At 41.7% G+C, this 15758-nt stretch overlaps 1 protein-coding gene and 1 pseudogene across 17 annotated transcripts in view; one reads left to right on the forward strand and one right to left on the reverse strand.

The window, feature by feature from the left end:
* The window catches only part of Acin1 (apoptotic chromatin condensation inducer 1), a 44805-nt gene that overhangs the window by 27542 nt on the left and 1505 nt on the right, over nucleotides 1-15758 (reverse strand). For 12 of the 17 annotated variants that reach the window (XR_003950873.1, XR_003950869.1, XR_003950867.1 and 9 more), the window contains exons 2-4: nucleotides 15309-15374; nucleotides 9539-9650; nucleotides 9041-9160 (exon numbers count right to left, since the gene is read on the reverse strand). Coding sequence is in view for 7 of the 17 variants with exons in the window: in NM_001085473.2 (NP_001078942.2) it covers nucleotides 9041-9160; nucleotides 9539-9650; nucleotides 15309-15374 (298 nt within the window). In the remaining 10 variants the exon portion in view is untranslated. The remainder of the gene's footprint in view (nucleotides 1-9040; nucleotides 9161-9538; nucleotides 9651-15308; nucleotides 15375-15758) is intronic. The other 5 variants (XR_003950875.1, XR_003950876.1, NM_001374770.1 and 2 more) reach the window with 1 other exon arrangement.
* Nucleotides 11396-12024, forward strand: Gm8776 (predicted gene 8776; annotated as a pseudogene).

Below are 15758 nucleotides of genomic sequence, written 5' to 3' on the forward strand. Positions count from 1 at the left end.
GACAGGAGGTACTCATTAGAAGAGTAGGTGTCTTCTGAGGAAAAGGCTTGTCTAATAATGCATGAAGCTTGGGTTCACTGTCCAAGGGGGAGGAGAGAAAGAAAAGTAATTCTATTTCAAATGCTTAATTAGCTAAGATGGGTTTAACTTTAATACAGCTCAGAAAGCGTCAATTCAGGCTAGAGCTAGAGCTCAGATGTTTAGCAGGCACAAGGCCCTCGCTTCAGTCCTGAGCACCACCAAGAAAGTGTAAAGCATACACAAATCATGACATGTATGAACAGTATTTAAGCCAGTGTGAACAATCCTGGTTGTTTAAGCTGACCCAGGATCTGCTGTTGTTTTCCATATACCAGCAATTTAAAGTGAACTAGGCTTTGCTTTTGTAACAGACACAACCAAACTAAAACTAATAAAACCAACTAGCAAGATTACAAATGTTTTATAAATGTTTAATTCCATGACCACTTGGTTAACGAAATCTCTTAAATGATATAATTTCATATCTGAGTAAATAAATATTTATATCACTTGCATTAAGATTGTTTATACAGGATCTATGTGATATACAGTGACAATCCACACTTTCACCAACATAGGAGGCATCCTAAGACACTACTAGCTGGATGGATGGCAGTGGCACACACCTTTAATCCAGCACTCAGAAGGCAGAGGCAGGAGGATGTGAGTTCGAGGCCAGCATGGACTACTAATTGAGTTCTAGGATCCAGGAAACCCTATCTTAAAAAACAAAAACACTGCCCCCACCCCCGCCGTGCCCCCAGCCCTAAACAATACTATGGGCTAAATGACACAATCTCATCAATGTCATAATTCACTGACCTGAATTAGGTTAAATTACGAAGTAAATAAAGCTTAAAGCTAAATGCAGAGATGCTATTCTCCATAAATACAAAAGCAGAGCACTGGCTGGGTGTGACAGCCATGCCTTCAATCCCAGCAACAAGGCAGTGACAGGCACATTTCTGTGAATTTGAGGCCAGTCTATGTAATGAGTTCCAGGACAGCCAGAGTCACTTAATAAAGAGACCCTGCCTCATAGCTAGCAAACAAACAAACAAACACGCAAAACCAAAGCCAGGTATGGTAGCACAGGCTTATTAGCCCAGTCTGTGAAAAATAGGATAAAGAATTCAGCCGGGGGATCGGAGGGGTGGGCGTGATGGCAGAGGCAGGCGGATATCTGAGTTCGAGGCCAGCCTGGTCTACAAAGTGAGTTCCAGGACAGCCAGGAACTACACAGAGAAACCCTGACTCGAAAAACCAAAAAAAAAAAAAAAAAAAAAAAAAGAATTCAAGGCCACTCTGGCCTTCCTAGTGAATGCCTCAAAAAACACCAACACAGCACTCACAAAAAATGGTTCAACCCCTACCACTGTCAAAATACAAAACAGAGCAAAGCAAAACACTAACAAAAAAATAACAAAAAATACAGCAATAAAAAAATTGTATATGAAGTTGGCCAGAGATAAATATTAGGCCAAAGGCAAGTTTCATTAACTTGTGATTTAAAAATTACATATACCCAAGTTTAACAGATTCAAACTGTAGGTTGGTCTACTGTACATTATTTTGGATATCATACCATAAAACCTCAGTAGGTTTCTGATTATTTCTTTGGAAGCACTAAGTAAAAGATCATCAAAAAGATCTGGGAAAACAGGTGAGCTGTTCAGATTTTGACCATCACTGTTTTGTAAAAGCTATGAAAAACGGGATGGGATTCTCAGAACGAAGCACAGAATCACTAACAATACAAAACATGAGGTGTAGGCTAGCTTTTTCACTAGGTGATATCATGGGAGCCAGGCTTGGGATAGCACACGACCACATGAATGTTTGAACATTGACCACCTCACCTACGGTGAACCCAATGCTAGCAATGGGCTAATAATAAACAAGATAAATCTGGTCAAGCTTTATTTCTAAAAAGCCCAAAGCCAGAGGAGAAAGGAAAGGTGGCTGCTGGAGAGTGAAGGGCACATTAACATGGAGAATGTGAAGGGCATTTGAGAGTGGTTTAGGATTGCTGTCAGAGACAGGGAATGGCCATATAGTTCAGGCTAACTCCAAACTCTCCATACTCTCATTTTAGTCGCTGAGTGCTGGGGTTATGGGAATGTGCCACCACTATCAGCTGCAAAGTAGTTTGTTTATCTCAGAAGACAAATTTGTGGACAGGATTTATAGGACCTAAATTAGGCAAATATGAATCACAACAAAGACTACTAACAAGGTACCCTTATATATACACAAGCAGCAAAAATAAATAGACCTAGGAATGAATGATGCCAACCATAACTACTCAGCCTTCTAAGGAATGAGTGAGTCTGTTACTCTTACTTCCTTAGATTCTCAGCAACCTAACTGTGTATATGTGTGTGTGTGAGAGAGAACACACACACACACACACACACACAGAGGATTAGAACTGAGTAAGGCCACCATGGGCTCTTCAGATGTATGATGGGAAGAGAAGGGAAAAATCCAATACCCTCAGCATACACTTTTCAAAATGTTTGTCTGTTTTTCCTAGATTGAGTTCTTAAAAACAAGCACCTACTGGGCCGGAGAGATGGCTGGCTTATTGGTGAAGAAAACTTCATTCTTGCAGAGGACCTAGCTAGGTTCAGTTCCCTGCTTCCACATGGTGCCTCACAACTAGCCATAACTCCAGTTCTGCAGGCACCAAACCCATGTACAAATAAATACATACATGCAGTCAAAAACACCCTCATAAAATCTTAAAAAAAACAACTATCTTCTTGTAGGAGTTTTGCTATGAGGTAAGCAAAAATATCCTAATAAAATATAACCATGAGCCGGGCAGTGATGGCACACGCCTTTAATCCCAGCACTCGGGAGGCAGAGGCAGGCAGATTTCTGAGTTCTAGGCCAGCCTGGTCTACAGAGTGAGTTCCAGGACAGCCAGGGCTACACAGAGAAACCCTGTCTCGAAAAAAAAAAAAAACAAAAAACAAAACAAAAAAACAACCATGAAAAACTGTTCTGTAGTTAGTCATTCATACATCAAATTATTTGAGAAAACTAGCTGGCAGAATAAAATGTGGAATCTCAGGACTCACACCCCCAAGATTCACAGAGGACCCAGGAACTCATGGTTAAGCATTCTACAAAAACAAAAACACCTTAGGTGTCATTAGTGATTAGCAAATATGTTACTAGAAAAGTTACTTCAACCAGAACCTTACTACTAAAGACTAAAGCAGACGTAAAAGGCAATGTGGCATTCTTCTGACACCTAAATGGAGGGGTGGTGTGGAGTTCTAGCAGGGTTGAGCTCCATCAGCCCTGATCACTCTGCTACAGGGATGGAGAAGGGCATCTGTCACAGGCCAGTAAACTGGGACAATGACAGCTTACTGCTTGGGGTTTTCCTTTTCGTTTTCCGAGTCTTGCCAAGCAGACCTTGCTGTCCTGCTACTGAACAGTGCAGGCTGGCCTGGGGCTTGTGGCTTCCCTCTGCCAGCCTTCCTAGCCTGGGTGCACACAGCTTCACCATATGTTGGCTTCTTATTCACTTACTCACAAGCATTTAATTGTGTATAGGTGAGCATGTCTATACTGCCAGTGTATAGAGGTCAGAGGACATCTTGTAGTTGACTCTCCTTCCACCACCTGAAGTTGTCAGGCTTGGCAGCAAGTGTTCTTCCTCACTGAGCTTATCTTATGTCTCTCCCCCTCACTCTCACACCTTTATTTTATTTTTTTTTAAACAGTATTTGTGACTAAACCCAGGACCTCATGATATTAGGCAAGTGCTCTGCACTGAGCTACATCACCAGCCCTGTACCACCTCTTCATCTTTTCTTTTTTAACATTTATTTATTATATGTAAGTACACTGTAGCTGTCTTCAGACACTTCAGAAGAGAGTGTCAGATTTCGTTACAGATGGTTGTTAGCCACCATGTGGTTGCTGGGATTTGAACTCAGGACCTTTGGAAAAGCAGTCAGTGCTCTTAACCACTGAGCCATCATCTCTCCAGCCCCCATCTTTTTTTTTTTTTAATTATTAAAATTAGCTTTTTATGGCCAGCCTGATCTAGAGACTAAGTTCCAGGTCAGCTAGAAATCATGTTTTATTTATCGTGTGTATGTTTGTTTTAAGTATGTGGGCATGCACATGCCACTACATGTGTGGAGATCAGAGGACAACCTTTGAAAGTTCTTTCCTTCAAGTCTGGCAACATCCATCTTTACCCACTGAGCCCACCTACCCCTCACCTCATCATCGAGACATGGTTTCTCTACAGGTCCTGGATGTTCTGGAACTCAAAATATAGATCATGCTGGCCTTAAACCACCCCCTCTCTGCCTCCTAAGTACTGGGATTAAAGGTGTGAACCATCACACTCTCTTTTTTTTTTTTTTTTAATGCCAAGCTGTCCATAACTCAGAATCCCCCTGCCTCACTCTCCTGAGTAGCTGGGGTTGGACATGTGTTGCACTCTACGAATCACCTCCTACCTCTTCTTCTATCAGTCACAATCACAGGTAAAATCCTGCTTAGGAGCTAAAACACCAGACTGGCTAGTGTTTCAAAACTTTTGCTTCTGAACCTTATTCTATTTAAGGACACACTGCTCATTTTCATTTCAAATTACATTTAGAATGGAGAAGCCATGTGTTTGTGTGCATGCATCTATGCACCAGAGGACAAACTTTTGAGTGTTTGCTTGCCATCCACCTTGAGTTTCAAGAAAACTAGCCAGGAGCTTGCTAAGCAGGCTTGTCTGGTTGGCCAGCAGGCCTCAGGGATACCAGACCACAGTGCTGGGATCACAAGTACACCACTACATTCAGCTTTTTTTTTTTTTGGCATGAGTTCTGGGGCCCACACTCGGGTTCTCAAAAGCACTTTATTGACCGACTGCTGCCTCCTAGTCCCCAGAAAAACTTCCTCAAAAACCACAAGTCTTTACCCTATGAGAACCTTCAAGGGTTCCCTACTTACCTACAAAATGTTTAAAATTCATATTTACTAGTTTGGCACTTGAAGCTTTCTCTAATATTACTTCAATCTAACTTTTAAATTGTTGTGTATGAAAATTAATAACTACTCTGGTGATATTAGTCTAAGTCTGTGCCTCCTTTAAAAATAGTCCAGGGGCTGGAGACACAGCTCAGCTGTTGAGAGTACTTGCTGCTTTTCCAGAGGACCCGAGTTTGGCTCGCAGCATGCACGCTGGGAGGCTGGCATACCTTCAGAATGACTCCTGCTTCTGGCTTCTACTGATCTCTTATGATCATCTTGAATCTATACCTCTGCCATGAAGCTTTCTCTAATGACTACAGTTGTGAGATAGCTCACTTTTTAAAAAAATTAACTATGTACATAAATATTTTTGCCTGCATATATGTCTATGTACTATTTCTGTGCCTGATGCCTATGGAGGCCTGAAGAGGGTATCAGATGCTTTGGAACTAGAGATACAAATGGCTGTTAGTTGTCTTGTGAATGTTGGGAATAAAGCCAGATTCCCTGGAAGAGCAGTCCAGGTTTCTCACTCTGATGATATAGTAGTGTATAACTAAAACACTAGCACTTGGGAAGCAAAAAAGACAGACCTCAAGACTGAGGTTAACCTGGGCTAAATAGCAAAGCAGCCTGGCATGGTGGTGAATGCCTTTCATCTTAGCACTCAGAAGGCAGAGGCAGATGGCTCTTTGTGAGTCTGAAGCCAATCTGGTACACAGCAAGTTCTAGGAAAACAGAGAGAACCTGTCGCAGAAAACCACAAAGGGCAGACAATATTGCTCAGTGGGTAAAGACACCAACTTGTCAAGCTGAATTCAATCCCTGGGACCCAGCTGATATGAGAGCAAACTTAAGTTGCTGTCTGATCTCCATATATGGGTCTTGGCATTGGTACACACACACACACACACACACACACACACACACACACACACACACACACACACACACACTAAACAAATGCAATGAAAAAAAAAATAATCCCATGGTAGAAGGCTAAGGAGATGACTCAGTGGCTAAGAGCACGTGCCACTCTTCCTGAGGACCCTAGTTTGGTCCCCAGCATCCATGTTAGGTGGCTCAAACACCTGTAATTCCAGCTCCAGGGATCCAATGCACTCCTGTGAACAGACCCACACAGATACACATAATTAAAAAAAAAAATCTTAAAACTATCTTACAGTATGTTATGTGTATCATTTGTGTCATGTACTTACTATCTACCATTTTAAAGTTTTATTTATTCTCTTCACCAACAGACATAAGAAGATATGTCTATAGCAGGAACTGAACACATATTCTCATGACATTTATTTGAGAATGATGGTAATTCATTTATAATAGAGCACCCTCTTTCCTCCTGGCTTTCTAATCTGGGGACAGCAGAGCAGTGAGGGCAGAGTGGGTCAAGGGAGCATCCTACTCCTTCCCTATCTGCAGAAAATCGAGGGCTTTGAAGAGTGCTTCAATCATTCCAGGGTTTTCAGTGTTAACTTTAGCATCCAGGGGAGCTGGCAACACACGCACACACACACACACACACACACCCCGTAAAAAGAATTGTTTGTAGCCAGCAAGAAGGCTGAAGAAGATAAAGGTACGAAGACGAAGCCTGACGACCTGAGTTCAATTTCCAGGATCTACATGGCAGAAGGAGAGAGGTGCCCTCTGACAGCCATACATGTTCTGTGCCATGCACGTTCTCTCTCTACACCCACTATGCCCCCCTCCCCCACAAACAAATGTAGCAGGGGGAGGTGTGCTAGAGAGATGGCTCAGTTGTTAGGAGAGTTGGCTGCTCTTCCAGAGGAACTGAGCTCAATTCCTGGCACCCAAATGGTGGCTCACAACTGTCTGTAACTTCAGTTCCAGGGGATCTGACAACTTCTGGCCTTATGGACATGAGGCACACAGGTAGTGCAGACATACATAACGGCAAAACACTCAGACACACCTGCCTAGCATGTACAAGGCTCTGGGTTTGATCCATACATAAAGGGGGGGAGGGGGAGAAGGAACACTTATTATCAACAGAATTTTCAGTTAGGGCTGTAGCTCAGTTGTGGAGTGCTTGCTTAGCCACCATGCAGGAAGCCCTGGGTTTGATCTCTAGCACTGAATAAAATAGGATGTGATGGAGCATCCATAACTTACAAATTGGGAAGCTGAGGCAGGAGGGTCAGTAGTTTAAGGCAATTCCTGGTTTCTTAGTGAACTGGAAGCCAGACTAGACTACATGAGACTGTTTCAAATAAATAAATAGATAGATAGATAAGATAGATTAAAAAGTGGTGGTAGCTCAGTAGTTAAGAACACTTACTGCTCTTACAGAGGCTCCAGGTTTAGTTCCTAACATCCACATGTCAGTTCAAAATTACCTAGAACTCCAATTCCAGGGCACCTAATAGCCTCTTATAAGTCCCCCTAGGCACCAGACATATATGTAATGCATATTTATATACATAGGCAAACACTACTTATACAAACAAAAATAATAAAACAATTTTTAAAAATTTCCCTCAAGGACTCAGACTAGGATCAAGAAATATAGACATTAACTAATCTAAGATCTTAAAATTAGCCTTAAAAGTCCTTCATTTTCTTTTAACCTCATAAAATTTCTCTCTCTCCAATAAATATCTCCAAAAAAATTAATCCTTTCTAGGAATTACATGCTAATCAAAAAACTGAAAACATATATATTCTGAAAGTATTAAGTATGGAGGAGGGACTGTCGTTCCTGATAACCAATTGTTGGTTGTATTGACAATCGAAAATATTTGTTCATTTACACACTGCCTTAACTACACTGACCTAATGTCCACTATCACATGTATACAATGCCTTGAAAACCGTCATTTTTGCTGGGCGAGTGTCACACGCTTTTAATCGCAGCACTAAGGAGGCTAAGGCAGGTAGATTTCTGTGTTTAAGGCCAACCTAGTCTCCAGGGCTATATATTGAGACCTTATGAAAAATAAGCAAAACAAATTTAAAGTCTTTCCATATGACAAAGGCTATATTTACAGCCTTTTACATGAGATACTATGGAAAATTAGGCACCTAATAGTTCTATAATAATTTTGCTTGAACCAATTATATGGAGCTCTTTATATTTATAAAATCCTGCACTGTCTTTAACAGTACTTAGCATAACTGTAATTACACAATCATTTTATCAGTGTTCATTTACCTACTGGACTGCCAGTCTCCTTATGGCAGACATCTTACTCTCTAGTATATCCTGGGGTCTAACACATACCTGGTATGTACCAGACATGTAGTAAAAATTTGTTGAGGGTGGGAGAGATGGCTCAGCACTTAAGAGCACTGGCTGCTCTTACAGAGGTACTGAGTTCGATTCCCAACAGTCATGAGGTAGTTCACACTATCTATAGTGGGATCTGATACCCTCTTCTTCTGGCATGCAGCCATACATGCAAACAGAGCACTTATACATAAACACATTAAAAATTGTTGAACAATGAAACAGTAGATGTCCGGGCTGGAGAGATGGCTCAGGGGTTAAGAGCACTGACTGCTCTTTCAGAGGTCCTGAGTTCAATTCCCAGCAACCACATGGTGGCTCACAACCATCTGTAATGAGATCTGATGCCCTCTACTGGTGTGCCTGAAGACAGGTACAGTATACTCACATACATAAAATAAATAAATCTAAAAAAAAGAAACAGTAGATGTCAAATATGGAAGTGGTGGTGACTAGATATATACATACAACAAGTAGATGAAATAAGTCATGACTTGCTAAATTCAGAGCTATAAAAGGCTGAAGAGGTATAGAGAAATCATACTGACTTGTAAGACACCAAGCAATTAACATGTTAGCAAAACCACATTCCAAAGAGGACATACTTTCTCTAAAATCAGATGCCAAATATCAGTTCCACAGAATTCTCCTCAGACTTTCATGGAGGCTTAGCATGAAAGGAGGCACCACTACCTCCCCCACCAACTACGCAGGCTTGACAAACAGCGCAGTGGAGAGGGAGATACGTACGGGGTGAATGTGTGCTGAGCTCCAGCTCTGGTCTGTTCAGGCTGCTCTGAAAATCAGGAGGCAGCAGGGAAGCCACTCCCTCAGGATGGGTCATCTCGTCCTCCGACTCAGCTGAGGCTTCTGCAAAGTACACATTGGGTCGGGGCAGGGAGGGGGTGAAGTGCTCAGCATGTGGGAACTCACAGCAGTAAAGGATGGACAGCAGCACAGTCAAACACAGAGACACACACATACAGTGAAAAGGAAAGCCTCCCTGGAGCTAAGCTCTCCCTCGTCCAAAGGGGGCCACGACTTATTTCTAACTCCTCCTCTTCTCAGACTCAAATGGAGCATCTCTCTTTCTGACAAAGTTAAACTGTAACTCATCTGGCTTCACAAAATACGGAAAGCAAATGAGCAGCAGTCTTCCCTGACCTCTTCCTGGAATTAGTTAGACTCGTCTACTTGGTGACAGAAATGAAAACATAGACCTTGTTAGAAGCGACAATTTGGGCTTACCTTCAAGTTCCGCAGCCTCCCGAGCTTCCCGTTCCAGGCGCTGCCTAAGTAGCTCCTGCTGCTTTTCCAGATACTGCTTTATGAAGCTGTTCTGGCTCATTTCCTCCCCGATCTGTGTAGAGAAATCGGGATGAGAAATCTAAGGGCAACCGCTAGGTGATTAAAAAGATCTCAATGCAGGTAAAGGATACTTGGGTCATAAAATAAGATGCAAAGCTGTTTTTCTAGTCTAAACCCTGCCATAGATTTTTGGTTCTATATTTTGTTTTTGTCATGGATATGTGCATAAAAATATACGCACCCAGTCCAAGCAATGTGAAAGCCCCATAACATCAGAATGGCTATTCTAACCAAAGAGAAGCTCATGTCTTGTACATACTTTGGGTCTGGTTAACTCAGCCACACAATATTTTTATTTGAAAGTTCTTTATAATAAAGTTATTTTGAATTAATGAAAGCTTTTTTATTTATTTATGTGTATCAAGTGTTTTGGCTGTAGGTGTGTCTATGCATCACCTATGTAAAGTATTGGGTACTAAGACTCAAGCCTGGGTCCTCTGGAAGAGCAGCTAGTGCTCTTTAATGACTGAGCCATTGCTCCAGCAACCCCGCCCCACCTTTAAAAGAAACAGAATACTTTAGAATGCCTATCACAAATTTAAGTTTGATATGTTCAAATGTTTTAAAGATAATTATGAGGGCTGGAGAGATGGGTTAGCGGTTAAGAGCGCCTCTTGAGTTGGTCTTCTAGAGGCCCTGGGTTCAATTCTCAGCACCCACGTCTGCTCACAAAGGCCTGTAATTCCTCAGGTCCCAGGGGATCCAATATCCTCACACAGACACGCATGCAGGCAAAACACCAACGCACATAAAATAAAAATAAGTCACTAAAATTTAAAGCTATGTGGTGGTGGCACACACCTGTAGTCCCAGCACTCAGGAGGCAGAGAGGCAGAGAGGCAGAGGCAGAGGCAGAGGCAGAGGCAGAGGCAGAGGCAGAGGCAGAGGCAGAGGCAGAGGCAGAGGCAGAGGCAGAGGCAGAGGCAGAGGCAGAGGCAGAGGCAGAGGCAGAGGCAGAGGCAGAGGCAGAGGCAGAGGCAGAGGCAGGCACATCTCTGAGTTTGAATCCAGCCTGGTCTACACAGAGATTCAAAGACAGTCAAGGCTACACAAAGAAACCCTGTCTTGAAAAGCCCAAAAATAGAACTAAATTAAATTAAATTAAATTAAAAATAACCACAGCTGGGCGGTGGTGGCGCATGCCTTTAATCCCAGCACTTGGGAGGCAGAGGCAGGTGGATTTCTGAGTTCGAGGCCAGCCTGGTCTACAGAGTGAGTTCCAGGACAGCCAGGGCTACACAGAAAAACCCTGTCTCAAAACAACCAAAAATAAATAAATAAATAAATAAATAAATCTACAAAACACTTTAGTAAAAGTAAAAAAGACAAATTACCTTATAAAGAAATATGAACTTAAATAATTTTTATAAACAATAAAATCTGATAGTTTCTAAACATATAAGACTTTACTCTTTAGCTAGAGATTATAAAAAGAAAACCATCTAAGAAAGTATACCAAAGAAAGAAAGAAATTCCATGGAGCAAGTCTACTCCATGTTATCTGGACCCAAAAAATACAACTCTTGGAAGGCTCTGTCTTTCTGTCTGTCTGTCTGTCTGTCTTTCTTTTTTTTTAAAATACTTTTCAAGACAGTTTCTCTGTGTAGCCTGGGCTGTCCTGGCCTCAAACTCAGAGATCTGCCTGCATATGCATCTCGAGTACTGGGAATAAAGATATGCACCATCAATGGCCAGCTAAAGGCTTTTTCTAAGCTGTTCCTATATTAAAGGTCAGAATCCTCTTCCTCTAAGCTGCCAGAGGTCACCTGCCAAGATGGTTTGCTACCCTCTTGACCCAGAAAAACCCACAAATTCATGCAAATCAAGAGGTTCAAACCTTCGTGTTCACTTTAAGAACACCTGGGAAACTGCCCAGGCCATCAAAGGTATGCATATCCGCAAAGCCACCAGGTATCTGAAGGACGTCACTTTAAAGAAGCAATGTGTGCCATTCCGGCGGTATAATGGTGGAGTCAGTAGGTGGGCCCAGGCCAAACAGTGGGGCTGGTTGGACACAGGGTCGGTGGCCAAAAAAAGAGTGCTGAATTTTTGCTGCACATGCTTAAAAATGCAGAGAGTAATACTGAACTTAAGGGTTTAGATGTAGACTCTCTAGTCATTGAACACATCCAGGTGAACAAGGCACCTAAGATGCGCCGACGAACCCACAGAGCTCATGGCTGGATTAACCCATCCATGAGCTCCCCCTGCCACAGTGAGATGATCCTCATTGAGAAGGAACAGATCGTTCCAAAGCCAGAAGAGGAGGCTGCATAGAAGAAAAAGATATCCCAGAAGAAACTGAAGAAATAAAACTCATGTCCCGGGAATAAATTCAGCATAAAATAAATGCAGATAAAGTTAAAAAAAAAAAAAGGTTACAATCAATAGCACTATGGCAAAAAGAATATATTAATATTTTATTCGAAATATTCAGTCCCAGGATTGATGTTAATACACAAGTAACCTGAAGAATAAAGAATTTTAGGGATTATGCATCTTTTAGAAAAAAGGTAACCCTACAGTCTAGGCTGGCTTCAAACTTGCAATCCTTTGGCATCAGCACCCTAGTCTGAGTAGTACAGGTGTGCTACCACAATGGACCCTGTCTCCCATGTCATATCATCAACTCCCACCTCTGTGTGTGTGTGTGTGTACGCTTTATCCTCAGGCTGAATTATGCCTTTTCATTTAAATGTTTTATTATTATTTATCTAAAAATAATGTACTATTTTTCTCAAAATTGAGAAGAGTTGAGATAGTACATATCTTTAATCTCAGCACCAGAGAGGCAGAAGCTGGTAGATCTCTGTGAGTTCTGGGCCAGTCTGGTCTATACAGTGAGTTCCAGACTATCGAGAGCTACATAGTGAGTTTCGGTCTCAAAAAAAGATAAGTGCTAGAGAGATGAATCAGCAGAGAGAAGCAACGCTTGTCCTTGCAGAAGACCCAGGTCTGGTTCCCAGAATCCACATAGTAGCTCACAACCACCTGTAACTCCAGTTCCAGGGCATCTGACACTTTCTTCTGACCCCTTTGGGCACCAGGCACTGATATAGTACACATGCATTCATGCAGGTAAAACACTCATACAAACAATAAATAAATCTGAAACAAATTTTTAAAAACAAGGAAATCTGAGAAGAAAAAAGTACTAGTTTCTCCAAAAAGATCAAGCTCCACCAAGCCAGAAAAACATCCTGTCATGTATCTCAAAAGATCAAGCGCAGGGGCAGAGAGACGGCTCAGCGGTTAAGAGCACCAGCTGCTCACTCTTACAGGGGACCTAGGTTTGAGTCCCAGTGTGTACTGGCTCACAATCATCTGTTAACTACAGTTCCAGGTATCCAATGCCTGTTTCTGACCCCTGGGGGGACCAGGCATAAACATGGTGCATATACACAATTGCAGGCATAACAAATATATGCATAAACTATAAATAAATATAAAAAACTATTTAAATACATAAAATCAAGAGACAAAGGAAAGGAACATACATTAATACTTGAGAGACTTGTAACTCCACTTCCATTAAAAATTAAACAAAATAAACCACAGAAAGGGGTGTATTTATGGCGTATGCCTGCAATCCCACCAGAGAAGCTGAGGTTAGAAAACTGCTGTATGTTTGAGTCCAGCCTGAGCTACACACTAAGTCCCTGCCTCAAAAACTCCAAAGCAACCAATCAGCCGTTTTGTTGTTTGAGTGAAAAGAAACCTCAGCACGCCAGGCTAGTTATGGCCCGTGCTTTAATCCCAGCCCCGGAGGCAGAGGCAGGAATTCCAGGGCAGCCAGACCAGGGTTACCCCTGTGCCCCTTTCTGTAGGGTGCAAACATCACTCTTTGTCCTTCAGCTTTCTTGTCACAAACTCTCCTCCTTAAGTCCTTACATGCCTATAGACCTTCAGAAATGAAGCCAGTCCAATACTTCCTGTGCTTTCTGTCATATTCTCTAGCAGGAAATGCTTATTTCCCTTACAGTAAGTCCCTTAGTAGCCAATGGCCACAGACAAAATGTGGATTATAAGTCTGAGAAAACAAGCGTATGTGCTGCACAACCTTTGTTGATACAAGTAAAACTGCACAGTCTAAAGTGCGATCCAAAATACAACTATGACGGAACTATCTTAGGTTTTTTCTTAATTGGTTTTTAAAGATTATTTTACACGCCTGAATGTTTTAACTGCATGGATGTGTGTGCCTATAGCAGAGGAGGATAGAGGAGGATATAGGATACCTTGGAATTGGAGTTATGGATGTCTGTGAGCCACCATGTAGGTGCTGGGACCCAAACCTGGGTCCTCTATAAAGGGCACTACCGAGTCATCTTCTCAGCTTCATTTATGTGTGTATGTACATGTATCTGTGAGTGCATGCTTGTGTTTGTGTGCTCAGTCATGTTCTCAGGAACCGAGGAGACATTAGATCCCATGGAACTGGAGCTACAGGTGTGTGTGAGCCATCTGATATAGTGCTGAGATCTTGAGCTCTGGTTTGAGTCATTGAGCAACAAGCACTCTTGACTACTGAGCTATCTCTCCGGGCCGTTAGGTAGCCTTTTAACGCTGTGTAACCTCCCAGAGCTGACTAGATGATGGGCCTAGATTTGAATGAGGTATTAGGGAACAGGAAGCACCTTTTCCAGTGTCCTGGGCCCACACCAATGCATTTTCCTTTAAGTGTGTGACACACTAAATGAAGGGTTTAAAAGCTGAAAAACGCCCTACAAGATGATATAGTGTAGAAACTTGTATTTTGTTTTTAACTATACGATAATGTCTTCAAAATAAAACATTTGTAGAAATCTGGGGGATGGAGCACAAGCCCATTACACCAGCACTAGGGAAGCTGGGCAGGGGACTGCCCTGAGTCTGAAGATAGAATAGCTTGAGTGCTCAGCCATTCTGGCTACACAGAGATACTCTGATTCAACTTTACAACAATAACAACAACAACAAAAACATTTATGCACAAACTCTTAGAAGAAAGTTTTTTTCCTAAGACAAACCGGCAGAGTAGTTATAAAACAATGACCTAAGTCAGACTACTCTTCCTATTACAGGTAAAGAAACAAAGGACTCCAAGTGTTAAGTATCTTGTCCTAAGTAATCAAAGTATTAAAGATGTTTAAGAGAAACTACAGATTGTTAAGCAGTTAGTCCTAGAACTAGGGGGTTACTAATAAGGTATCAAATTCTTTCAAATAAAACTGTATTTTTTAAATTCTTTTTCTTTTTTTAAACTCCATGTCTTTATACAAAATTGAGGTTGATTAGAATTCAACTGTCTGAGGGCTGGAGAGATGGCTCAATGGTTAAGAGGCCTGGCTGCTTTTATAGAGGACCCAGGTTCAATTCTGCACCCATATGGTGGCTCACGGCTGTCTGTAACTCCAGTTCCAGAGGATTTGACATCCTCTTCTGGCCTCTGTGGGGACCCTTTGGGAGGCAAATCACCCATACACATAAAATAAAAATAAACCTTAAAAAAAAAAAAAAGACATCAACTGTCTAGTGTGAGATCACTTGCAATAAAAATAGTTTAAGAAAATACTGCTTCTGATGACAAGGAAAACAACACCATGTCTTCCCATTTACTTACTATAGTCTCCAAATAGCCCATTCTATCTAAACAAACCTTTTCTCTTACCTGTGAATTTGGCTGGAATGCAGCATGGGGTGTTGAGTGTTTTTGTAAATTTTCTAGCATTAGAGCCTGGTATAAAGAAGAGCAAAAATCAGAAACCGGGAGGGGGAACAAAAACGCAATCCAGGTCTCTACCTCTCCCACAGCCTTCTCATTCAATTACTTAAATATACATTTATACTATATTCCTTTCACCGAGACTAAAAGCCCTTTATTAATACTGTTCTCATTCATCTTCATAAGTCTCTTAAAGGTAGCCATGGTTACTGCTCCCAAATGTAAAACACAGGCACACAAAGAATCAGTGACCTGGCTATGTCACAAAAATCAGCAAAAATGACAGAATCGGAACTAGAATCTCTATTATTGTCTGCAATTTTGACTAGGAGCCACTTCTAAATCCGGTAATACAGGCAAAAAAAAAATTCCAAGTACTCAGAACAAGTTTCAAAT

Source organism: Mus musculus, chromosome 14 (assembly GCF_000001635.26).
Source record: "Mus musculus strain C57BL/6J chromosome 14, GRCm38.p6 C57BL/6J".
In the NCBI taxonomy this organism is placed as follows: Eukaryota; Metazoa; Chordata; class Mammalia; order Rodentia; family Muridae; genus Mus; species Mus musculus.